At 38.9% G+C, this 25,361-nt stretch overlaps 1 protein-coding gene across 9 annotated transcripts in view; it reads left to right on the top strand.

The window, feature by feature from the left end:
• Positions 1-25,361, top strand: part of STAU2 (staufen double-stranded RNA binding protein 2) — a 165,912-nt gene that overhangs the window by 101,809 nt on the left and 38,742 nt on the right. The window contains exon 14 of one of the 9 annotated variants that reach the window (XM_090137723.1): positions 217-11,156. The exons of the other annotated variants lie outside the window; for them this stretch is intronic. Coding sequence (XP_089993849.1) covers positions 217-219 — 3 coding nt within the window. The 3' untranslated portion in view covers positions 220-11,156. Of the gene's footprint in view, positions 1-216; positions 11,157-25,361 lie in introns of those variants that run through there. 9 annotated transcript variants of the gene reach the window in all.

Genomic DNA, 25,361 nt, shown 5'->3' with positions numbered 1-25,361 from the left:
AGAATTATGAGAATTAGTTACCTTTGGGAAAAAAGTTCAGACACTTAGCCTTATTTTAGATTGATGGTTTGTTTTTTTGTTGGTTTTTTTTTTTCTTATTTTGTTTTGTTTTAATTGGAAGTCTCTGAGTTAGTTGTTAACATAAACTGAGCCCATTAGTTATTTACATGGTAACATGAGGATACTTCCTGTCCTTAAGTGTTTGGTGTTTTACAGTAATGGAGAGCTGGGGTAAGTCAGACGACTTCGACAGACGTGTTCCATTGAGTCCTCATTTCATCCAGCAACTTGTTTATGCTGTTCTAAATCCGCTCAGTTTTTCTTTCAGTAAAGATCGCCTTTTAAAATTTACTTATGTCTCAAATACAATATTTAGACATTTCCATGAGTATAAGGTGGTCCCTGTCAACTTGCTAACAACTACATTCTGGGCTACCAGCCAGCTTGGCCTTTGTCTTAGCATTTATTTAGGCTAGAGCATGATATGTAAACAGAAAAAGACTTTGTAAGCAAAAAGTACGTTTAAGTCATCTAAATAATTATATATTTAAGAAGTCTAAATGAAAAAGTGTTACTGAGCTTGAAAAGTTAAGCACCTAGATATTAGGAAATTCCAGATTATGTGCAGCATTAGTTTGATCCCAGGGTACCCATTCAGTGCTAAAAACAGGACATGCTTCTGGGAGGAGAGAAACTGCATTAAAAAAATATAGCTAAATATTATATTATTGGCTGTACACAAGTGGGTAGAATTAAGTCTGTTTGGGCCATTATGAAGCTAGAATTTCCTAATTTTGCTTCAGTTTGCAGTTCAAGTAATGTTCCTTCATCGTTTCTTTTAGTTATGTAATTTTCCACATAGCTTTTAAAAAACAGAGAAAAATGGTTTGTCATTGCATGATGGGGTGGTTGTTGCATTACTGAACCCACATCGTTTGTGCAAGGATTTCATCTGAGCTGGGAGCAGAAGAAGATAATCATCTCAAAGCCGGCGGGCAATTCATGGGTCACAAAAGAGACCCACATGCTGGTCAGGAGGCACAAAGTTCTGCTCATCCCCTTTCTGGATGCGAAAGGCGTCCCACTTTTGGGGGAAGAAAGATGCCACTGACAGCTTTAGTTTTATATGGGGAATGGCAGGACTGGGTTGAAGCATTATTTGCCATCATCTAAGTAAGCAGAGAAATAGTAATAAGCAAACAGAACCTACATAGTGTGTTGGCCAGGCACTGGAATTAATTAGTGATGGAACTGGATCTCGTAATGGAGTGATAAAAAAGTTCCCATTTCTTTTTAATTTCTATGTGATTTGGTATGATTTTACTTTTTACTTTTTTTTTTCCTACAACTTCACTTGCAGCAGGCTTATGTGATACCCCTATTTTTATAAATATAAGAAGCAGAACTGCTGTACGCTGTTAAACTGAGTTGTCCTCATTTTGAAGTTTCAGATGGAATAAATGCAAGGTAGCCATATACTACTATAAAACTGGAAACTCTTCTTTAAATCAGTTGCTATTTCTGCATCATCTATTTTGCATTGTATAGTAATTCAGGTAGGCTACTCACCTGGACACCTCTAATTTCAGTGGAGATGTGTGATTTGTGGGCTTTGAGCAGCTATGAAGCCTGGCACAGTTTAATTTAAGGATCTGTCTCTTTCTGTGTATATGAAGATAATAATTATACTCGTGTTAAATGTAAAATATCAATTCTCTAAATTCAGTTGGTGTTTTTTGTTGGTTTGTTTGATTGGTTGGTTTGTTTTATTTTGCTTTTAGTGGAAAACTGTCTCAATAAGATTGGAATTGTTTCACTGTGAGAAAGTGGTAGAATCTGTTATGTGAGTGTGTCTGATAAGACAAATGTATACCAGAATTGTCATTATGTTGTGGCAAAAAGGCTACAGCTGACCAAATACCTTGATCAAAAAAAAAGAAGTAAAAATAAGAAAATCAGGTTTCCAATAGTACTTTAGTCTACTTTTGAGGCTGAATTGCTTTTTGTAGCATAGGAAACTCACTTCTCACATCCAGTGGGAGATTTGTACCTAACAGATCCCAGTGTTGCTGCAATCCTATGTAAGTGTATTACCTTGATGTTTCAAATTTACCAAGTCTTGACACAGCACTTTTCAAAGTCACTTGCTCTTTTCCTATTCATGGTAGGAAATTTGTCTTTTCATTCCTTAGGCTGTTTTAGATTCTGTGTTTGATAGGAGTAATTTTTTGTTGTTGTTGTTCCAAATGCTTCATCATTTGAGCAATTTCAGATTGTAACAAATTGTTCATACTGGTACGTTAATAAGTGTGTATTCCGAACATCTGTCTGACAGAACACATTTCATTTGGTTATGTAGCAGTATTTTCAAAGCTATCACTATTTTTTCATTTTTCTTTTGGCAAACAGTAAGAAAAAAGAACAACATTTCTTCAGTGTAACTGTAGTCAAGTCTGTTTTGTTGGGTTTTGCATTCATGTATGCCAACTTCCACAGCAGAAACTTCATGATTTTTAGAATATTTTTTCATGAGTTATTTCTTTTTCTATTCTGTCGTGCAGTATCTAAATGCATCCTTCTAAATTTCTCTTTCCTTAATGGCCACTATTATTTAGGTGGCTTTTGGTTTGTTTTTGTTTTTTGTTTTGTTTTGTTTTCCCCACTAGAACTCAGCTACAAGCTACTTTTACTTAAAATAGTCACCACTTGTAGTAAGTACCACAAGTTTCTAGAGATGTTCTCCACTCAGTATCAATTACAGGACTTGTTATAATGGTATGTAGGTAAATTTGATGATTTGTGCAATACAAGAAGTCAGAATTAACATAGTTTAAGTATAAAAGTGGTGCTTCAACTTCATTTTGCACAGCTTCCATATCTGCACATCTATTTTGCAAACTTGCAATTAGTATTTACTGTCTTTTGTGACTTTGTAATGGTTGGTGCTTTTCTCAGTGTTTCATCTCTGAATGTAGGGCCTCGGGAGTGTAAATACCCCTGTGCTTCCCATAACTGTGAAGAAAATCCTGAAAAAAGGGATATCTTTGGTGAAATCTTAAGGCTTGTAGAGAAGCAAACAAATGGAAAGTATGAACATTTGTTTTAAAATGAAATAATTTTTAAAAGTCCATCCTGGTAATAGAGAAAACAGGTTAAGCCCATTCTGAGATTTTGAAAGCTTGGCGTAGAATACTCTGCCATTACAGCTGAGTTTTTAACCCCCAGATAACTTGATGTTCATTGTGAGATCACCAGTTCTCTACATAGATTTTAAAAAGCAGCTTGAAGACCAATGTTTTTTTTAAAAAAATTCTCATTATTTTAATACTTTTTCATGATTTCGGAGACGTGAACGTCTGCTTGTTTTTTGAAACTGGCAGTGCTACCTATTTGTTACTAACTTCTGCCTCAGCCAGTAATCTCTCTGACATGTGCTGTTAAAGGAAAGAAAATTTATCTTTTATGGTCAAATCTTGAATCCATACCATCTTAATTGTATTCATTGCATAAGTTGTACGTTAAATCATGTTTTCTGAACTCTCCTACACATTGCAATGCATAAGATAGAACACTTATTTGTTAGGGCAGGTAACAATTTGGTAATGTTATATATATAATGTTATATATCTATCACATATATAATCATATAGCTGGAGAAAAAAAATAAGCAGGGGCAAAAATAGGAGTGGAAGACCTATGGATGAGACAGACTTGGTGAGACAGCCTAGCAGGGATGGGGAGGCTGTGCTGAAAGGATGCTGCTGCACGGAGCTCTTTCAAAAACTGCTGGTGAGAACCTGGAAAGACAGCAGTAGCAAACAATGAAATGAAAGGTGCTATGTAGGAAACTGTCACCGTTGGCCTGCAGACAGATATTCCTGGGCAAGGTTAAGGCCTTATGGTGATACCCAAAGGTGAGCAGCTCCTGGCGAGGTGGCAGTAGTTCTCTGGGGACAGAAGGCCTTGGGGATGGCTGACAGGCTTGGGACATTAAAACTTAGGACAAGGCATAAGGAGAATTTGTTGTAATAGCAAATACTTAATACATATGGAGGTCCACATCTCTTTTTCTATGCTCTGAGTTTGCAGAGCATGCTTAGGAACATCATCAAGGGTAGTTACGTCAGCTGGAGTCACTGACTAACCTGTGAGAAAAACAAGCATGAAAGATTAATGGTGCAGTCAGTGATGATATAGAAGATGGGAATTCATCCAGTGCTGTAACCATCCACATCAGAAAAGAAAAAGGAAAAAAAAAAAAAAAAAACAGATTGTTTTAAGATTGTTTTACTAGATACTGTATTAATTCCTGCTTGAAATGAATTTCAGTCTGGACTGAAATTAGTGTTTTCTAGATGTTCAGATTTACTTCTCAGTAGACATTTTTTATCCTGGACATAGCAAAAAAAAAAAAAAAAAAAAAGAGAGAGAGAGAGAAAATGCTAGGATTTTCTTTAAAAAATACAAGTATTTATTCTTTCAACTGGTATTGTATGTTCCCATTGTTGACTAATTTCTGCTTTACTGACTGTCAATTCAGTGTTCATCTCTCTGGGGTGATTTCCTCCATAAAATGAGAAGGGTTTAGTATGACTCACAGAAAACTTCTAGTCATTTTCCCAGGGCTGGGTGATTCTGTCACAGCCCCTTCACTACGAGGGCTCCTACCTGCTCTTGTGAAACCACCTCCTGCAGCCGAGGCTGCGGCTGTGCTGGTGTGAGCTGGCTGGCTGCTGCCATTTCCCTGACAGCTCCATAACCTTCAGGGCATGGCCAGAGCTGAGCACCTGGTGCTCTCAAGGAGGCAGTTTGCTTGTGACAGAAATCTAAACTGCTTTTGATGTATAGCACCAAACTTCGCTCCTCTATCACTGTGTTGGGAAACTTGCACCTCTTAAGGCTGACATTGCAGTCAGGAGTCATCCCAGCAGGTTTAGTTTAGGCTCACCAGGTTGTTGTCTGCTATTTTGTACTTTCTTCCTTGTCTGCTGTGCTCCTCACAACTGCACAACTGCATTAGTACGCTGTCTCCGTAGCCTTCATCTTCTGTTTCACATTAACTCACTCTGGATGTACGTGACAGAACATTTGCTTTTCCCTGGCAGCAGCTGAAGTTTTCCTTGATGAGCCTGAGATCAAACGTCTGTATTTGTTCAGAATGTGTAATCTTTCATTTTCCAAAAGTGAGTTACTAATTAACTGCCAAATGGGAACAAAATGTAAACCAAGACACTGCTGTCTCCCAGACCCTTTCAGTGCTCTCATTTGGGGCTCCTTGAGCAGCATCCTAACGTGAAAGCCTCTCACTGAAGATGCAGAACAAGAATTTTCAGTGCTCTGAGTAGGTATATTTGTTTACACAGTAATGTCAGTGGGATATAAAATGCTACTGTTGTAGACTGCGGGTAGCTCACATGTTTGTCATGTAAATGATGACAACTGCCTGTATTTTGGGGTCTGTTTCCTACTCTGTTAAAAAAAATATCATGAGGTATCCATGTGACAACTATAGATGAAGTTTCACAACAGTAGCAAGATTCACAGAATCACAGAATAACTGAGGCTCACAGGGCCTTCCACATCCAACTGATCCAAATTATGCTCAAACAGAGGCATCCAGAGCAAGATGCCCAGGCCCATGTCCAGTCAGCCTTTGAGTATCTCCAAAGTGGGAGTCTTCACCTTGACTGTTTCCTTCCCTTGACTTCATCTCCAGTCCTGGCTGTTGACTCTTCTGTTTCCTAAACCACTGAGCTTGTAAAAAGTAACTCAAATTTTTAGCCTGCTGAGTTGAACTGGCCCACTGAGAGTGAGAGGAGTACCTGAGCCAAAATGAGGGAGACATCAGGACAGACCAGATACGACAAATAAGTTGGGATTGGGTGGCATGCACTATTCACAGCAGCCAGCCAGTAGATCAACTTCTTATCTTGTAAAATGTCACTTGAAGAGGGTGTGGCAAAAATTAAGTCTGTAGAAAGTTGATTTTATTGTATAAATGTTTGGCTTATTTAGCATCCTTGAACCTGTTCCCTGTTCAGTAGCATGATCTGGCATAAAGAACAGGAATGCACATGGAAGGAGAAAGAGCGTGATCATCGCATCTCTAACCTCAAGCTCATAACCTAGAGAATTTTAGCTGCTTTGGATCTGCACCCTTAGTTGTTGCTTGTATTAAAATACCTAAGTGGGCTTTCAGTGCAGTGCAACATGTGGAAATGAAAAGAAAGGCATTAACAACATGCAGTGAACCAGCGTTCCAAGGACCAGCTGCTTGCTATCCTTTGTAATGTGTTTCTAGTTTATTTAGTTTTACTGTTACTTTAGGCTCATCGGGCCAATTGTGAAATGAAAAATCTTGATTTGTTTTGCTTCTGCTATTGCTGTTTGGGAAGGCAAGAAGATAAAGGTGTTGGAGAAACTTGGGAAAGCTGAAAGTGTCTGTTTTCTGCTTTGTCACACTGCAGCAGGATATTCAGCCCATTTGCAGTATCAAGAAATCTAACAGCTTTTTCCCTAGCAGTTCTTCTACTCGGTAGTTAAAAATGGATAGGCAGTGTCCCACTAGGCACAAGTTTGTGGAGATGGAGCCCAAGATGAAGTGAAAGTAGACCCCTCTAGTAGTTTGTCGTGCAGTTGGGATTGACAACATCTCATCTTTCATCTTGATCTCTAATGAGCAGCATTTTCAGTCTAATAGCCATATTCATTTCAGTTCCTAGGTCTGGTAAAGTTTTCCAAGCCTTTTGAATTAAAGCTAATGCTCAGTCAAAACCCAGTTGCCTATTTTAAAGGCACTTCCATTTTAGACTGGTACTAGGAAAATATACACACTACTTTATTACCTACACTGTACTTGCCAGAGTTATTTTTCACACTCTAATCAAAGTAATGCCATATCTGTTTGCTGATATGTTTTTAATCACTTGTCGTTCAAATAAATTGCTTAACACACTAATTATATAATTGGCATTTCATCATACATTTCCTTAATACTTCTACAAGACAAAATAATGGTTTGCACATGTTGCATCTGAAGAATTGTGCTTTTGCCAAAATTGTGTTTGCCACCTAGCTTTCTCACTCCTCTTAAAATAACATGACATGGCTGGCATTATGCATTCAAGTGCTACAGAGTTTCTGAGCTTTTTGTCTGAGTAGTCATCATACAACTGGACCTACACAGTGCAAGTAGGAACTGAATGTGATATCCTATACCCCTTCATTTCAAAGAGGCCAGAATGTCATTAATCTTCTGACAATAGAGAAATGGAGGAGGTTGGCTTTTATAAATAATTGTGGGGGAATAGTCATGCTTATATACTGTGAAAGACATCAGGATAGAAAAACAGACCACTCCCTTCTGTCACTGGTTTCATTTGGTCCCATTGGTACAGTAAGTGACTGCTCAGAGTTTTAAAAATTTTTCCTTTTTAAGATAGGCCTACATTCTATAACCGGCCCTGGTGTGGGCTAGTATAACTTCTGTAAACTTAGATTCTTTTCCAGCACCACCTTCCCACTGCCAGCCAACTCTTGTTATCTGTGTCTACAGAGCTTAAGCACTCATCTGTATGTAGTTTGGCCCATGTCTGTAGTGCTAAAGCACTTTTCTCAGTCTTTTAGGCAAACTTGTTTATATTTTGGGCAGGGACAGGATTACTGGGAGAACAAAGGAATAGTCAAGTATTGGAAAGAGTGTGAAAGTAGTCATGCATACATGCTTTGTGCAGATTGTGGCAAACTCCTGTCCCATTTGAAGTTGAGTTCTGAAGTTACTCTCCTAGCTATACAACTTGTGGCATGAATTGGTGCATGAAAGATCTGGATCGCTGCGGAGCATGTGGAAGTTCGGGAGTTTTGTTCAGGAGCACCAAGATTAAATTCAATTCCTACAAAGTTGTGCAACAGCATCCTGCTTACTTCCTTGAATAGTTTTTTGTATTCTTCAGCAGAAATGCCTCGAAGAGAAAGATCTGAAGATTTTCCCATCTTGATTCCTAATGATTTACCCAAGAAAATGATTTAATCTTTTTCTACTGTTGCAGTCAGTGTCCTGATTAGAGAGAGAAACTGTCAGACATTTCCAGGGAAAAAGATGTTTCCATTCTTTAGTAGAGCCCCTTTAACATAATACAACAATTTTCTCTTGACTACCAAATTCATTTCATGTGCAGTTTTTTGTAATGCAGAATCATCCAGTGAGAACATTCACCTGTTTGAGATAGGAAGAAAAGAGTCACTGTTTGGCCTTCTCTCTAAAGCATCAAAAGTGTGTCATACTCATTTAATGCAGGAGCTCCTGCATCCTCAGAAGCTTCTCGTGTACTCATCTTCTCCGTCTTGTAGCATTAAAGACTGCTTGAATTCTAATATTGATGTCTCATTCCAGCGAGATCCTTCACATATGCTAAATGTAACAGTGCTTCCAAGTAATTTACTCTCTCAAGGATCCAGTGCTAGAGATAATAAACACTAAAATGGAGATATCGAGCAAAACCAAAACAGTGAACTCTTAAGCTAAACTTTACATTTCATACGTATTTCTTTATATCCACTCTTTCACTTTCCCATCATTAAAGAGACTGGGAGACCTAGTTTTTCACAGATCCTTACGGCTGTACAAATAATTGATTTTACAGTCCAAAATCTCCTGTCTCATCCTTCATCCCCTCAAAAAATAGTTCAAATTGGTCCAAAATAAAGAAAAAAATTATCCTCGCCAAAAACAATAACTAATTTTGTACATGGGCTTTTGTAGTGAAACTAGAAAAGTGGCTGAGATTTACAAAAATTGTGGGAAAGATGATGAATTGTTTTGCCTACTGGCTCTGTTGTTCATGCACTCATGCAAGATGCAGGTGATGGAAGTCTTATTCTATCCATGTTGCCTCCTCATGCTACATTGCAGGAGAGTTAGGTAGTCATAGGCATGTGAAGCAATAACCCTGGCATGGCCGTCTCTTCTCTCACTGTTTAAACACAGTGGTCAGCAGGGCTGTGTGAGCTGAAGAATTTGGGCAGTCTCATTTCATAGTACCCTACAAGAGAGCAGCTAGAGTGCTGTTCTGGAAACTGAGAAGGATTCAGATGCTGTAAATCGAATAACTTTTTTTTGTGCAATTTCCCATAGTCCAGTCCCTACCTGTAGGCTATTGGGCAAATCAGGTTGCCCAAGGAGGTTGTGGATGCCCCATCCCTAGAGGCATTCAAGGCCAGGCTGGATGTGGCTCTGAGCAGCCTGGTCTAGTGTTTGGAGACCCTGCACATAGCAGGTGGATTGAAACTAGATGATCATTGTGGCCCTTTTCAACCCAGGCCATTCTATGATTCTGTGATTCTATGATCTTGCATTTTTGTTTTAGCCAGAAATGGCCAAAGCTAAGAAAGCATAACAGATAACATCCCAAGATTGGGAGCAGATTTGGTCAAGGCAAAACTGTTTTTTCCAGTGTATGTATTTTTAGGACAGAATGTGCTTGCCCCCAGGCAAGGCCCAGGAAGCAGCGCACATCCAGCTGGTGGCGGCATTGCCAAACCTCCCTGCCACTGCTAGAAATGGGTGGTAGTTGCCACATGGGTCACTGGGCTGCTGGACTGGCTGCAAAGACAATTTCAGGTAGTAAGACACATTCAGCTAGTCTCTGTACTCCCCAGCAGCATCCAGGAAGCCTCCCTTCTGTAACTCCTCTGAGCATAACCTGCAGACAAATTGAAAGCTTCCTTTCCTCAACACGGTAAAAAAGCGTCACATTTGTGTCAGGAATTAATTAAAACCCAGTTGCATGGATTTATAGGGGACCATCTTGGCACATATTTATTACTAAATCTGTTACACTGTCAGCGTTGCTCTAAGACCGGTGCTGAGGGCAGGACTGTGTGTGCTGCTGGCACTGGTGCTGTGAGCAGTCCCAGTCCCTGTACCTGTCACGCCTCAACTATTCACATGAAAAGCACACCTATTACTGATACACATCTCCTCCCAGCAGCTTAAAGATTCCAGCTGCTTTCTGAGATCATAAAAGGCCTGCTCAACCATGACTTCGAAATGTCAGGCTATTCAGCAAGCCAGTCCTATTTCAGACTACTCCCTAAGTATTTCATACTTCAGCGTTGTTGTAAATAATGGTAGTAATTTTTTTCCAGTAGAGCATGCTGTGTGAAATTATGAATTGAGGAGATTTCCATGCTGTTATATTTGATTCAATACCCCATTGTCACTAATGTAAAGCGTTGCACTAATACACTGTCATTCATTTAGTGGGACAGCAGGACCTGTATGAGGCTTTGCTCATACAAGTGGGCCTTCATAGTGTGCCTCGGTTTATCAATGCAGGATCTAGGGCTGGATTTTGGAGTGTGCTGGAGAACAGGATTGTTCTTTCAGAATCAAAATTAAACAGGGATCAGTGTGTGAGAGAACTTTGTTTCATCGTAAGGAATATAATAGAGGAGGGGAAAAAAAATACAAAGGAGTATTTGGTATAATTTTCTAATTTCTGCATAATAGTTAAGCAAAGAGACACAGGTTTTAGAGGGAGTTGAGGAAGGAAAAAAGAAGGAATCAAATGTTGGCTTGACTGCAGAATGCTTAAAGCCTGATTTGTCCTTACAGAACAAAAATACCAGCACAGAAGTCTAACATGCTGGGAAATATTACACAACAGTGTAGACATGTCAAACTACCTTGAGAAAACCTGCAAAAAGTTGAAAGGTTTTTGGCCCTCATGTAAATGAACTGGATCTTGTGGCATTTTTTTGGAACTCTTCTGATAATTAACACTTGAAACATTTTTGATCAAATAGCTTTTCTCAAGCAATTACACATTCTTAATTTAGAGGCCAGTTCAAATGATTGCTTGTTACCTTCATTTAGCAAAGGTTCAACTGCTCTGGTTTTCTGATCCTTTTAAAAAAGGCAAACAGGGAGAGTTTGCACAATAAAAGTTCTTTTTTTATTATTCTCAAATTAATTATTTTGAAATATCTCACAGATTACATCAGTTTCTTACTTGCATTCATGTTGCAAGATGGCGACTATTGTATATTGCTAGTGATGCATTAAATTAGTTGTTTACATTATAAAATCTAAACATATTAGAATCTTTTGTGTTTGTCTTCAAAGATTCCTATTCTAATAAAGCTTTCTGAAACAAGTAAGGTTGTCTTTTTTGTTTAGTTAATGCATCAGTGGAGAACCTAAAGATTTCTAGCCTTTAGCCATCCCTGTCTGTGTTTAGTAGAGTGTAAGGAAATTGTGTTTGGGACAGTAAGTATTTTCATTTAAAATGGGAAGTTTTACTTTTAACTTAAGTGTTTTTCCATTTAGGCAGAGTGACACCTGAGCCAAATGTAGGCAGAAAGTGTGTAAATCCATCCTCTTTCCTCAAGGACTCTGATTTTCTGTGGCTTTTAATTGCAGTAAAAGTGTTACATATAGCATACTGAAAAATAAGATTTTGGCTGCAACCTTCCTATTTCTGATATCTGTGAGTCTCTCCTCTGTTCAGAGCGATTCTCAGGATTAAATGGTACAAGACCAATATTTAGTAAAGGACCTAATTTAGAATTTTAAAGAAGCCCTGCAATTTGGACTCAGATTTGTTCTTTATCAAATACTTTAACAGAGATATAATAAAGGGGAAAAAGAAAAGTAAAAGCTGACAGCTTTAAAATGGCTGGAGCGGCTCTGTGAAAGTAACTTTTACTTTTGAGGGAAGTGCATGAACACATTTTTAGGACCAGAGAAGCTTCTTGAAGAAGCAGCTGAGCAGCACAGCAATGAAAGTCCATTCCTTACCCTCAACAGATTCCATTTCAATATGTTACATCTTAGTTTTTCAGCTAGCAGAATGGTTGTTTTACTACACTGTAGCTCATACTGTATCTGCCTTATGAATCTAGATTTTAATATGTTTAGGCATACATCCTCCGTCTTACACTGATTCTGAAAGACAGCAGTATTTTATTTACTTATCAAAGAAACAAAATAACTTGCATTAAAGTCAATGGCCAAATACAATTGTCACAGTTATTTGTTACATCAACAAATCACTGATAGGAAGAAGAACAAAGCAAATCTTAACTTCAGAAACGGCTTATTTTCTGTGTACATGATATGCCTTTTAGGATAACAAGCCAAGAACACTTCATGTTTAAATAACCTGTAGAGCATACAGCAGTATAACAAGCTCTGAGTTATAGTAAGACTTGGGAAATGTGACAAAATGAATGATGGAATGAGGGATACGGTACCGGAACTGGCTGGAAAAATTATGGAATTTGATAAAATTAGGAAACACCTTAAGGGACATCTTGTATCTGATTATGACTAAACAGTAAGAAAAATAATGAGTAAACTGGTGGCTTCAGTAAGCAAGATTTTGGACAAAAATTAGATGAGACAAAGACCTTTGATCAAAGAAAAATCGGTAGCATTTTAACATAAAATGTAGGATTAAAAATAAATGTACATTTCTTTTGCTGGAAAGACTTCTTTAATGAAAGAAGGTATGACAGTGTGTTAAATAGTAATATATATAGCAGCCTACCAGACATTATTCTTGGGGCTGCCACTTGTTGATGTATTAAGGCAAGATGTGTTCCATCAGCAGCTGAGTAGACAGTGCCACATGTAACAGGACATTGGCACTCTTGATATCTGGATAGTTGTAGTAAAGTTTGAAGTAAATCTTGAAGCTTCAAAAATAATAGGGGAGATCTGAAGTCTGGATTACAAATTAAAGCCCCAAAGAAAAACTGAAGCTGGCATTCTGGGTACACCTTCTATTTCTGGACTAGAGATACCTTAACCTGTGGTAGCCAGAAGCAAAGAGCATCCACAGCTTTTAAAAGGCTTTGTGCTTTGTCATTTGCAGGAGCTTTACCCATTTTTACCCATATTTTTTGTAAGATACCAGATGAGTAGCCACATTGCTGGGTTGATAAGAAAATCTGCTTTTTTTTATTTTGTTGTCCAAATGTCCTGATCCCATACACATTTTCCTATTTTTATAGATCTGCATATGTGTTGTCCCATTAAGGTTGCCTGATGATTGGTCTGTGCAAGTGTACATACTGTCAAAAATGAAAGTTCATCTGATGTGAGTGGAAGTTGATCTGAAGTAAAATACCCACTATAGCTGCATTGCCTGGGTTTGGTATTCAGACATTGTTTTGGCTAGGATCTTGTCTAAGTGCATGAGAATAAAACAGCATCTCAAGCAGTATAACTGATGTTCCTACAGTTAGTTTTCAATCTCTAAACTGCATAAAAACTGAGGTTTCTAGCCATATAAACAATTTCTATGATATAATTAATGATTTGAATTTTGGACACCTATTTGTTCTATTTTCTTTCACAAGTTATTGTGACTGGAGCTTGTATGGCTGTTGCCTCCTGTAGGGCAGTGGTAACTGAAGAGGAAAATATGGTCTCAATTTTAGGAACAGTGATGGAGAACAGTACAGAAAGGTAAAAGATCATTGTTCAATCACATTAAATCACAACCCTTGTCCTGAGTGGGCTGTGTCTTGAAGAGCCATACTGTCTTGTAGACCTCCCTTTAGGTAGTGCCTCTTCTCTCCTAGGACTCTCTTCTAAAATATTATTCAAGGGTACAAATTCACAATTGAAAGAGAAGGAGCAGCTCAGAATATCAGGGAGGTGTATGTCACTGACATATTGAGCAGGAGTGCAATATTATTGGGGATGGTCTTCATCGGATGAGCCTCTGGAGTGCTTGGTATGAACTTGTGTGTTCCTGATCACGTTCTTGTGCTCAAGGAGGAATTAGAAGGTAAGCAAGCCAAGTTGCCAGCAAAGATAGGTATAACCAGGGATGTCCTTTAGCTTCTATTGTGCAAAGAAGCCAGAAAAGTCCTTTCAGGTGTTGAAGCAGACTGTGCAAGTATGCCAGTGCTTTGATGGCAGAAGACAATCATAGAATCACAGAATCATGGAATCACTCAGGTTGGAAAAGACCATAAGATCATCGAGTCCAACCATGACCTAACCATACTACTCTAGCTAACAACTCTCAGCTAAATCATGTCCCTGAGCACCACATCCAAATGGTTTTTAAACACATCCAGGGATGGTGACTCAGCCACCTCCCTGGGGAGCCTATTCCAGTGCCTAACAACCCTTTCTGTAAAGAAGTGTTTCCTGATATCCAACCTAAACTTACCCTGGTGCAACTTGAGGCCATTTCCCTTCATCTTGTCACCTGTCACCAGTGAGAAGAGACCAACCCCATTCTCACTGTAAGCACCTTTCAGATATTGGAAGAGAGCAGTAAGGTCTCTCCCCTCAGCCTCCTTTTCCACAGACTGAACATCTCCAGTTCCCTCAGTCTCTCTTCATAGGGCATATTCTCCAGGCCCTTCACAAGCCTTGTTGCCCTTCTTTGGACCTGCTCCAGCACCTCAGTGTCCTTTCTGTACTGAGGTGCCCAAAACTGAACACAGTACTCAAGGTGAGGCCTCACCAGTGCTGAGCACAGGGGCAGGATGGCTTCCCTAGTCCTGCTCATCACTCCATTCCTGATACAAGCCAGGATGCCATTGGCCTTCTTGGCCACCTAGGCACACTGCTGGCTCATATTCAGCTGACTGTCCATCAGTACACCAAGGTCCCTTTCCATCAGACAGTTTTCCAGCCACTTTTACCCAAGCCTGTAGGGTTGCCTGGGGTTGTTTTGACCAAAATGCAGGACCCAACACTTGGCCCTATTGAAACTCATGCAGTTTGCCTTGGCCCATTGATCCAGTCTATCCAGGTCCCTCTCTAGTGCCCTTTTCCCCTCAGGCAGATCAACTCTCCCTCCCAAGGTGGTGTTGTCTGCAAACTTACTGAGGATGCACTCAATCCCCTCATCAAGATCATTAATAAAGATGCAAAATAGAAGCAGCCCCAGTACCAAGCCCTGGTGGACACTGCTCGTGACTAGCTGCCAACTGGATTTAACACCACTGACCACAACTCTTTGGGTCCAGCCATCCAGCCAGTGTTTCACCCAGTGGAGCTTACACCCATCCAAACTGTGGGCAGCCAGCTTTTCCACAAGAATGGTGTGGGGGACAGTGTCAAAGGCCTTACTGAAGTCCAGGTAAACCACATCAACAGCCTTACCTTCATCCACTAAGCGGGTCACCTTGTCATAGAATGAAATCAGCTTTATCAGACAGGATCTACCATTTGTAAACCAATGCTGACTGGGTCTCATCTCCTGGTTGACCTTTAACTGGTCCGTGATGGCACCTGGGATTATCTGTTCCATAACCTTCCCAGACAGTGAGGTGAGACTGATAGGTCTGTAGCTACCAGGATCATCTTTCCAGCCCTTTTTGAAGATGGGCGTCACATTTGCCAGTCTGCAGTCTGTTGGGACATCCCCAGTTAGCCAGGACTGCTGAAGAATGATGGAGAGTGGCTTGGCAATAACATCTGCCAACTGCCTCAGCACTCTAGGGTGCAATCCATCCGGCCCCTTGGACTTGTGAGCATCCAGCTTTCAGAGCAGGTCCAAAACCATCTCATCATGGATCATGCAGAGCTTATTCTGTTCCCCATACCTATCTACTAGCGCAGGGGGTTGTGTTCCCAGGGAGTAAGAAGTCTTACCATTAAAGACTGAGGCAAAGAAGGCATTAAGTACCTCAGCCTTATCCTGATCCTTGGTCACCAAGTTGCCCTGAGCATCCAACAAGGGATGGAGATTCTCCCTAGCCTCCTCTTGTTGTTTCAAAAATTTCGTATTTTGCAGCTAAAGTTTCCCTTACGTTCCTTATATGGCAGAAGAAAGTGAGGGCTCAAGACCACTTCGCTCTGTACGCTGATAGGAGATGTTCACCTTTCTGCTTGTCTGATCAACCTCTTACAAGATCTTGTTTTGAGTTGTGTTATCTTTGGCACCTCTCTCTGAAGATCTCTCAACGTAGGTGAAGCCAGTACATTATGAGATTACCTCCTCACCTTCTCTCCCAAGCAGAATAGCTGAAGTTTCTTTAGTCTCATAGTACAAAGAAGCTTGTACATACTCACCTTCTTCTACCAATGCTTGCTCAGAATATTCAAATCTGTCAATACACTTAAACTTGGAAGCTTAAAGCTTAACATGGCCAAGTTCTGGAACATCAACACTGTCTGTATTGGTAATGCACTTTCCTTTTCTTGATATTGTTCTGACTGCATGTCTAAGGGTCTTAATTGCTGTTGTAACCATTACACTTCTTTTGCTTGTGCAGTTTTTTCCATCTATTATTCTACTTTGTTTTTTTTGTTTTTGTTTTTGTTTTTTTTCTGGAATAAATGAGCTGTATCTGGGTGAGGTGCAGTCTGTACCATTGGTGATTACCTGTTGAAAAATTTTATAATGCTTGTATCTCAGCATTATAGATGCACTCCAAAATAGCTGCCTTTCTATTAATTCCTGGTCTGTGCTGGGAAGAAAGCTGAGAATGCAGCAAGAATGTATCATGTGTTGAAAGTAGGTCTTTATATATGGCAAACAAGATTCAATTTACCCTAAATTTCATTATTTCATGAGTTGCATTCCTTGAGTGCTGGCAGTAAAGTTCAAAATGTTAATATGCTGGTATGATTAGGATGCTTTTGATGAATGTGAACTGTGTGAGGCTGGGCTCCTATTCAGAATCAATCAATCAGTGCCCAGGGAGGTTCATAAGCAAATGTCGTTAAAGCGTGCATTTGCTGAGGGTGTATCTGTGTTCTTTAAATAATTGTCTGACATGTTCTCTGCCTAATATCCTTACATAGTGTCAAGCATTACAGACCAAATAAACCATAAAAATGCAAGTCTTCTGTCTACAAACACAGAGGAAGTGGCAGACCTCTTAGCAGTCCTGGTGAAGTCAGTTATTAACCCAGTCTTATTTCAAAATACTTCTACAGTCTTAAATGAAGTAAAATTAAATCTCTGATTAGGACAAAGTTCTTACAGATTACCTCAGAGCAGAAAATGTATTCACCAGCTGTCTGTGCAATGTAGGAAGTAACATATATATGTTTATTCTCATCGAGGTTACAAAAACTTAAAATGTCTGATTGCAGAGCACTTATGCATGTAGTTAAAATTAACTCAGAGGGATTACTTGTACATAAAGTCACTCTGTTACGTAGGATTTTCAAGATCTGGCCTGCATTATATGCATCTATCAACGTACTTAAAACAGCTTGTCACTGTGGTGTATCTCATATAAATTAATAATCTGTGTATACATCAGATACGCAATCAAATTATATTTCACATTTGAAATATGTTTAAAATATTTTCTTTTTATATAAATTTCTTCAGTGCAGTGTTTTTTCTGCTGAAATCCGAGATGTTCTCTTTAATTGTATAGTGTTGTGTTTCAGTAATTCAAGTCACAGCGCAGGTGGCACATGCAGTTTACTGATGTTAGAGATAGTACTTAAACAACTCCATGCTCAGAGGTAGTACATCAAAAGTTTTTAAATTGAGGGTGACAGGAACTGGTGCTGCACTTTCATGTTATCCAACAATGTGGAAGAATTTTGACATACAGCTGGAATGATCAAACCGCACCAGTTTTCCTTTCTAACTTCAGTTGACATGAATTTCAAAGGTATTTGGAAATTATTAAATTGTATGCTATGTTTTGAGAGTTAAAAGTCCTTAGGGAACTTGTTTATTATGCCTGATAGAAGGAGGCTTATGATCTGAAAACACTGCAAAGGCATCAGCAAAGCTGATAGATTTTTCAGCAAATCTCTTTTTATGTCTAATTTGTGATTCATGCAGAAGCTGTGGTTTCTGCAAGAGCTGTTACTATGAAAGTGAAACATGCCGCTCCTAACCTGCCTACATTATTTTACAAGTGTATTTCTTTCATCGATAGAGGAAGAGGCTGGCCTGAGAATAAAAAGGTTATTTCAGATTGTCCGCATTTGGCGTAAATATGGGTCATATTCGTAAACATAACTAACAAGAAGCCCAGTAGTAGTTTGGTGATACATATTTGTTTCTACTGCACATCGTAAGAGATCTGATTTGTGTAAATTTAGGAAGTGCTGTTGAATATTTACTGGCTTGTTGCTTTTTGTTTGAAAAAAAAATATTGTAACCTTTTGTTAGAAGGTTGTTGTGTTGCTTAAAACAGATACAGCTCCAAAAGCATAGCTTTAAGCTTACAGATAAGCACTTTGTTATAGGCTAAAAACCATATGGAATTTAAAGTTTCCTGTGAATTCTCATCCTTTGTCTGGAGCCTGATAGCTGTTACCCTTAGGACGTAATTTACTTCTCTGGTTATATGTATGTCACTTCTAAAACAAACGAGATTTTCAAAATCTAAAGAAGGAATTGAATTTACAAAAAACTCATGGTTGTACGTTAGCTAGGAAAAAGGTATTTTTAAAATGGCTACCTGGATTTTTATTTAAGCATTTATTGAAATCTTAGTTACTACAGACAATTTCCCTACATTTTTACCTACAGAAAGCTCTTTTATGTCACTGATGCTTTTTGTTGTCCTAGCACCAAGCGACTGCTGCATAGTGATGCACAGCTCAGCGTAGCAGCTTGGTTTCGTAGTTATCTGACGGAACAGAGAGTGATCATTTGGTGTTTGCTGTACTTATCTGCTGCAATAACAAAGGATTAAATGCGTCCTCACTCCTGTGCTACAGTTCTCACACTTTCCCTGCTGGTCCAGATGGGCGAGAGAGAAGTGTTCATACCGAAACTCGGCTGAGATGGTAGGAAGGAATTAGTTATTAAGAAATCAATATACGTCTCATTAAGTGAAAACAGTGTCATGTGTGATAGTGATTTCTGTTAAATAGAAGCCTACGGGGGGAAAGGATTATGGCGTGTGATTGAGACACCTGTTGAGAAAATAGGCAACTATTGACAAGGCTGATACATGACTGAGTGACTGCTCTGCTAGTCTTCACATGATCCCCACAGAGAGCGAGCTTCGACCGCCTGCTAAACAAGGGCTGTTTGAAGTTTCTTTTTAACATTTCCAAGACGTTAATTCAGCGGGACATCTCCACCGGGGTTCTCCATGTCACCAAATCAGCAGCTGTTGAAATCCATTCACTTCAGCATGAGATGTTTGTATAACTTCTTTTTTTTTTTTTTTTTTTTTTTCTTTTTCTTTTATTTGTGACAACAGCAAAGTAAATAAAACCCTAAAATTCGGCACTACTTAGCTCACATATGTGTGAGAACGGCTTCTGATGGCAATTGTAGTTGCTAAGGCAGAATGTTTATTTGCAGAAAACATGACAATCTGAGTAGTTTATTGTGAGACACGAAAAATACTGGCTTTAATAGACATCTCTGTGACATTTTTCCAACGTAAACATTCAGTTAACTTCTGTGCCAACCATCAAACTTGTGCAAAAAGTGTTTTGAAACAGAATTGTCTTTGTTTTTCAACCCCTTAAAAATCTTAAAAGTCTGAAAGCAAATGTTTCCTATTTTTTCCAGTTAGTAAATGAAACGCTGTTTCTTGGGTAGGAAAACATTTCTATCTGACTCACATTTCCCTGAGAAAACAGCTTGTATCATAGAATTAGTTTAGTTTGAGGGGGAAGCAGAACAAGGCAAGACATGTAAACATATTACAAAGCTCACTTTGATATTTAAATGCTTTTTTTTTTTTTCTTTTCCTGGCCATCTGAAAAAAGGTGTGGTGAATGTAGTCAATTGTAAATAGAAACTCTGTATTTTCGGTCAGCTTCATTGTTAAACCCGAGAACTGCTGACCACATATGAAGACTCCCGGTTTGAGCTGTTTCTCTTCTGTTTATTAAATCTGTTAAGACTTAAGTGTATTTTTACAAGTTCATTAATGTATTCCATTCTCTCTGATGTGTTTTTTCCCACTATTATCAGATTTCATTATATGGGACGAATTATCTGATCAACCCATTATACAGCCAAGCAGCGTTAAGTCTGATTGGAATTTGGTCTTCCTTCAGTTTACAGGGGGAATATTGTGTAAATCAGACTCTCGGGTTTCAGTGGGAGGCACAGGGCTGCACAGCATCCATTTGTCAAGTTGATTGCACCTCAGTGAGGTTGCATTAGCTTGTCTTTGAACAGAAGTGAAATCCTATGCGAAGCTCCCCTTTCTGTCATTTACACTAACATCCATCCTCTTAAACCAAGGCCTCAGAGAAAAACAAAGTGATGGCACAATATCATCAGTCACTCAAGTTGTCTGTCATCTGTTTTCTTAAGGAAATGACTTTTAAGTTAGTGGAGCAGAAAATCGAAGAAAATTAGCAGAAGGTTGTTGTGGAAGTGGGAGGAATTTTTAAAAATTGCAGATGTATGTGGAGAAGTCCGATGGTGAGCAGCAAGTAGAAATGCAGTTGGTTCCGGCTTTTGGTTTCGTGTTAATGTAGTGCCAGCGTACCTGATACGTAATAATTCAACTCTTAATGAAACTTTATTCATAAACTTGAATGGGGCTGTAAACGCACAATAAAAAGCTGGTATGCACATTTTCAGCTTTTATATCAGCGACTGTGTTTTACGATGCTGAATACTCAGGCAATTTGCACTCTTTTCCATGTGTCAGGAGAGCTGTGCATGTATCTCAGAAATGTTAAGATGGAGAGGTGCTGAGAGGGTGCTTAGGAGTGTTTTGAGTCCGAGAACTTGGTTTTTACCCCGATGCCCATGCAAATGGCAGCAGTATGTGACTTGTTTAAACTGATGTATCAACCAACTTGTGTGGTACTATTGCAGCAGTGTCCGTAGGTTAAATGGTGTAAATGAGGAGAAAATAAAAATGTGTACGTTATGCACAAAATAAAAAGCACTACATTGGAATAGACTTTTTTTTTTTTCCTCCCATCTTTCCAAACTCTAACTTTATTCACTCTGGATGTAAATTTTTAATTTGAGGTGCATGGTTCAACTTCAGTTTTGTCTTGTATATCTTAAGAGCACATTTTCACTGTACGTTTTAAAGGAAGCTTATGCAGACTATTTTAGCTTAGAGCAAAACAGCACACTCCTAGTTTAAAATAAAAACTGTGAGCTCTTGCAACAAACCAGTGTGAATTTTGAATTTATTTAGTTATTTTCGAATAGATACGCCTTCTAAGGTCTTTCCAGACATGCAGTAAGTGATGTGACTAGCATTTGTCAAATGTACTTCTTCCTTCTCTTTCTCTCTACCCAAGGGAAACTGTGTGAAGGTTTTATTTAATTATATGATACAAGTATAGTAGTCTAAATCTTACTGCTCAGTAGTAGGCAGATTCCCAATCTTGTCACAGTTATTTAGGATGAGAATCTGTTTTCTTATATTCCTTTTTCCTTGTTTCCTTATATTCTTTTTTTTTTTTCTTTTTCTTTCTGCTATTATTAGAGGCACAGATCTTCACAAAACAGGACAACTTATTATATTGCTGATTTTAGTATAACTTGGAAGATTTGGGTGGAAAATAGTGTGACAATACAACATTCTGATATTCCCTTAGACATATGTAGTAGCACATCATCACCTGGAAAGAAGAAGGAAATGTAGATAAAGGTTAGTCTTTTAAATAATGTGCAAAGCATATTCTTGTAGCGTTCATTTACAAATGTAATTTTCAGCTAGTTTAATTCTTCAGTCAGTAAATGCTCAATTTTTCATGTGCTTCCCAAAGAAAACTTGAAATGAGTTTGCAATCCTGAACACACTTAAATTTGAATAACTTTACTCAACAGAGACATTATATATGCTAAAGTCAGTCGGATGTGTAAGGGTCTGTAGGATCAGATCATAAATAAATCTATGTTTCTCCTTCAAAATAAGTCTTAAAGTGTTTCAGAGGCCAATTATTTTTAAATGCAGCATGCAAAATTATGTAAAAAGTTACAGATTATAGAAATATCAAGTACGCTGCTCATGCAGCTCACGTTGCATTGAGATATATATTACTTCAGGTTGTGCTGTGAAGATAGTAATGGCTACATTTTACACTTCTTTCCCTTTTATAACCTAATGTTAACATTTAGGAATTTGGGAACTTGAGAGCCCTAGTAGATCAATCTTGATTAGTTTATTTTTCTTTGTAAAGATTTTGATAGCCTGGTAATGCTTTTGTTTGAAAGAGTATTCTTTACTTCCTCTTGCAGGGGATGAATTATTGTTACACCCAGCTCTTCTTCTGAAATAGTGAAAAACAATTTAGGTAACTGAATCTTTGATGAGAAGACCTTAGATTGAAATGTCTGGCATTTAATTGCCCTTTTACTCATAATTCTTCTGCATTTAACCTCAAAGGTGATTTTAAAAGTTATATCTTAATTGCATAGCCTCACTCAATCATTAGTACTTTGCTTTGCAGCAATTTATTACAACTTTATTTCCCTGAACCATCAATGAAGATGATGCTGAATTTTATATTAGCCAAATGTCTTTTTGAGATTAATGTGGTAATATAGATTTTATGCTTTTCAGCTTTAATATTTGTGTTATTTGGGGCTATAGGCATAGCACAGTTGCTTAAGTAGTTCAGAGAATCCTCTGAGTTTTTCCTGAAGAATTGATGCCTTCAATTTATTTGACAATGTGCGTCTGCAAGAGAAAAGAATAGCAGTGCAGTCTCTGAAGTGCTTCTTTCTAGATATTTTTACAGCTTACTCACATGGGGTTTTCCCCTTTGAAGATAGTAGCTAAACTCCCATTGTGAGGTGAGCTCTGTGATCAGGCAGCCTCAGAGATGGGGCTGCGGGCATAAGGGCTTTGCCACAAACATCACTATTAATGTGGAGCAAGTCACTTATTCTCCCTTTAAACTGTGCTTCTCTTTCATAATGTTCTTTTGGAGGTGACTACATTCTTAAAGCTTTTAAGGGTTCCAGATGCTAAGGCTGTGAAATACCAGGGAAACCTTGTGTCAGGGCAAGACCACGGCAGGATTCATTGTGAGCATGTTTCCTGTTATGTTTTCCAATTCATTTTGATAGGTCATTAAATATGTCAGATAGAAAGAGTTGAGCCCACTCTGTGTAACTGTCATAATTTAAAAATTCACAGCTTTTCCATGTAGTCCATATCCAAATTCTCTCTGATTAGAACCAGCAGCTACTGCTGTCTCCTTTGCAAGCATTTTTGCTTGCCCAAAACTCCCAGAGATTTCAGTGGATAAGGCTAGTTTGATGAATACTTTAAGCCAGGTGTGCTGACACCAATGCCAAATGCGCCGTCCCGCCTTCCCCCACTCTTGGCTGCTCATTCCTGACCCTATACCACTCCTTCCTTTGAGCTCTTGCAGCTGTTTTTCCTGCAAGCAGTGATGGAGGTGAGGATGGGGGAGGACAGGACTGTTTCCTTTGCCAACACCACTGGCACAACCCACAGAAATGTTGGTTTGGGTGCAGACCCCAGAGCCAGCTGGGTGAGAGACATCACAGGCAAACCAGAAGGATCTCATGTGCTTTGGTGACGTGTCTTTGGGCGAAATATTGTGGAATTTAGTGTGTGTTGCACCCTTTTTTTAAGGAACAGGTAAGGTAATTTTAGTAGCAGTACAAACAATAGCAGCCTCTGCCCTAATTTCACCTTCCAAAACAGAACACTGTGTGGGGATGAACTGGCTTTTCAACTAAGCAGAAGGAGGGTATGACTGAGTGTTAAACTAATCTCCCTGGAAGTTGGGTATATCTGGAAGACAAAGACAAGGAGAAAGTAAAAGAGAGGAAGCAAGAGAAAAACACTTAGCAAAAGAAGTCAAGGAAGGATAAGAAAGTGAAAGAAATAATTAGGTAAGTACTATGACAGTCCCATAAGAGAATGCAGGTCTGCATCCTGGCTGAAAAGGCTTCGAGAAGGGATGGTAGGAAATTTTTATTGTTGTGTATCTCCTGAATTAAAGGAAAAAGGAGTGATGTTGGGGGTGGGTGTTTTCAGAGCTGTTTTTTTAACTAGATATGCCTAAAAGATTCTTGACTTCATAATTTTCTCCTCCTAATAGGAACGGCCCTCAGGGCCTCAAACTTTGGCTAATCATTTAGGTCAAAAGGGTAATAATAATGTAGAAGACCATGAATTAGAAGTGTACCCCGGGGAAAGCTTGACCCAATGCAGAAATAGAAAATAACCATACAAAAGTCTGTAATGGGATCCTCTGAAGCTAAATGGGAAAATGAGGGCTCGTACAAATACGCTCGCCATCTAATATGAAACATAACTCCAGAAGTATGTATTTTTATTCCCTGTTAAAAGACTGAAACCACAGTGGAGTTACTGTAATACTGAGGCTGAACTAATCCCATCACAGGATCAGATCTTGGTAATAAATAGTTCCAGGTGTGATCCAAAGAGCAGGAATGTTTTGATTTGTTTAAACTGAAAGGTGTGGAGTTTTTTCAGTCTTTCCACTGACAAGGAAAGGTTGTATGAGGTGTGTAACTGTGGTCTCTTGAAAGAGAGACGTGTTTATTGCATAGCACTTTTCAGCAATGTCTCAAATGCTTTATCCAGAAAGCTGATAGCGTGTGTTACAGGTAGGGAGATGAGGCATGAAGATGCTCAATATCTTGCTAAAAGTCAGCCACCATGCTGATGGCAAGCCTGGAGGTATAAACCTTGGTAAAGCAGTCTACTTAGCTGCTTCCTCTGTATACAGAGCATCCTTACAACCTCTCACTTTCTTTATCATTAAACTTGGAGTTTGTTATAGGAGAAGTTTGGGAAAGAGCTATTATTCTCTATATATTCATCTTGTGAATGGCAATGGCTCAGAATGGAATGAGCATGTGTTTAAAGACTGTACCATAGATGTGCACATCTATGCATAAAGGACCGTGCTAGGGTCATGCTGACAGTCTTATGGCCAATGTCTCTCTGTTTTCTAGTCTTCAGTTTTGCAGTTTTATGGACTACGTCTAATCAAGCACTCAAAGGTCTACAGAGTAGGCTGTAATTGTATATTAGGTTGCTAACCTAAATTCTCAGTACCTTTCTACAGGATGTAGCTGTCCTGGCAGCAGATGGCATAGCAGCAGATAGAATTGTATGCTGAAGAGGGAATTGCCTAGGGCTGGCTCCTGGGACACTCTAAACAGTTCTGTATGTTTCTATCCTGGTCAGAATTTATACAGCTGCATCAGGGGCACAGATTGGTACTAAGTTCCACTCACAAGTCGGGAACTTATGAGCAGGAACAAAGTTTATGGTGTGGAGTGTTTTTCTGTTCTGCTTAATCCCCTTGTCTGAAGACAGCAGCATAGCAATGGAAAGGAAGGCAGTGATGAGCTGCTTCTCTGTACCTGTGCTGACACTTAAGAGAAAAAAGCAAGTGGGTGCTACCTATCTATGCAAATGGTCACTGGTAGGTACCACGTAAAGGGTCTCTGAAT

This window comes from Phasianus colchicus, chromosome 3, assembly GCF_987193195.1.
Source record: "Phasianus colchicus chromosome 3, bPhaCol1.hap1.1, whole genome shotgun sequence".
NCBI classification, from domain to species: Eukaryota; Metazoa; Chordata; class Aves; order Galliformes; family Phasianidae; genus Phasianus; species Phasianus colchicus.
Note: the sequence above shows the minus strand (reverse complement) of the source record. Positions and strands in the feature narration are given on the sequence as shown.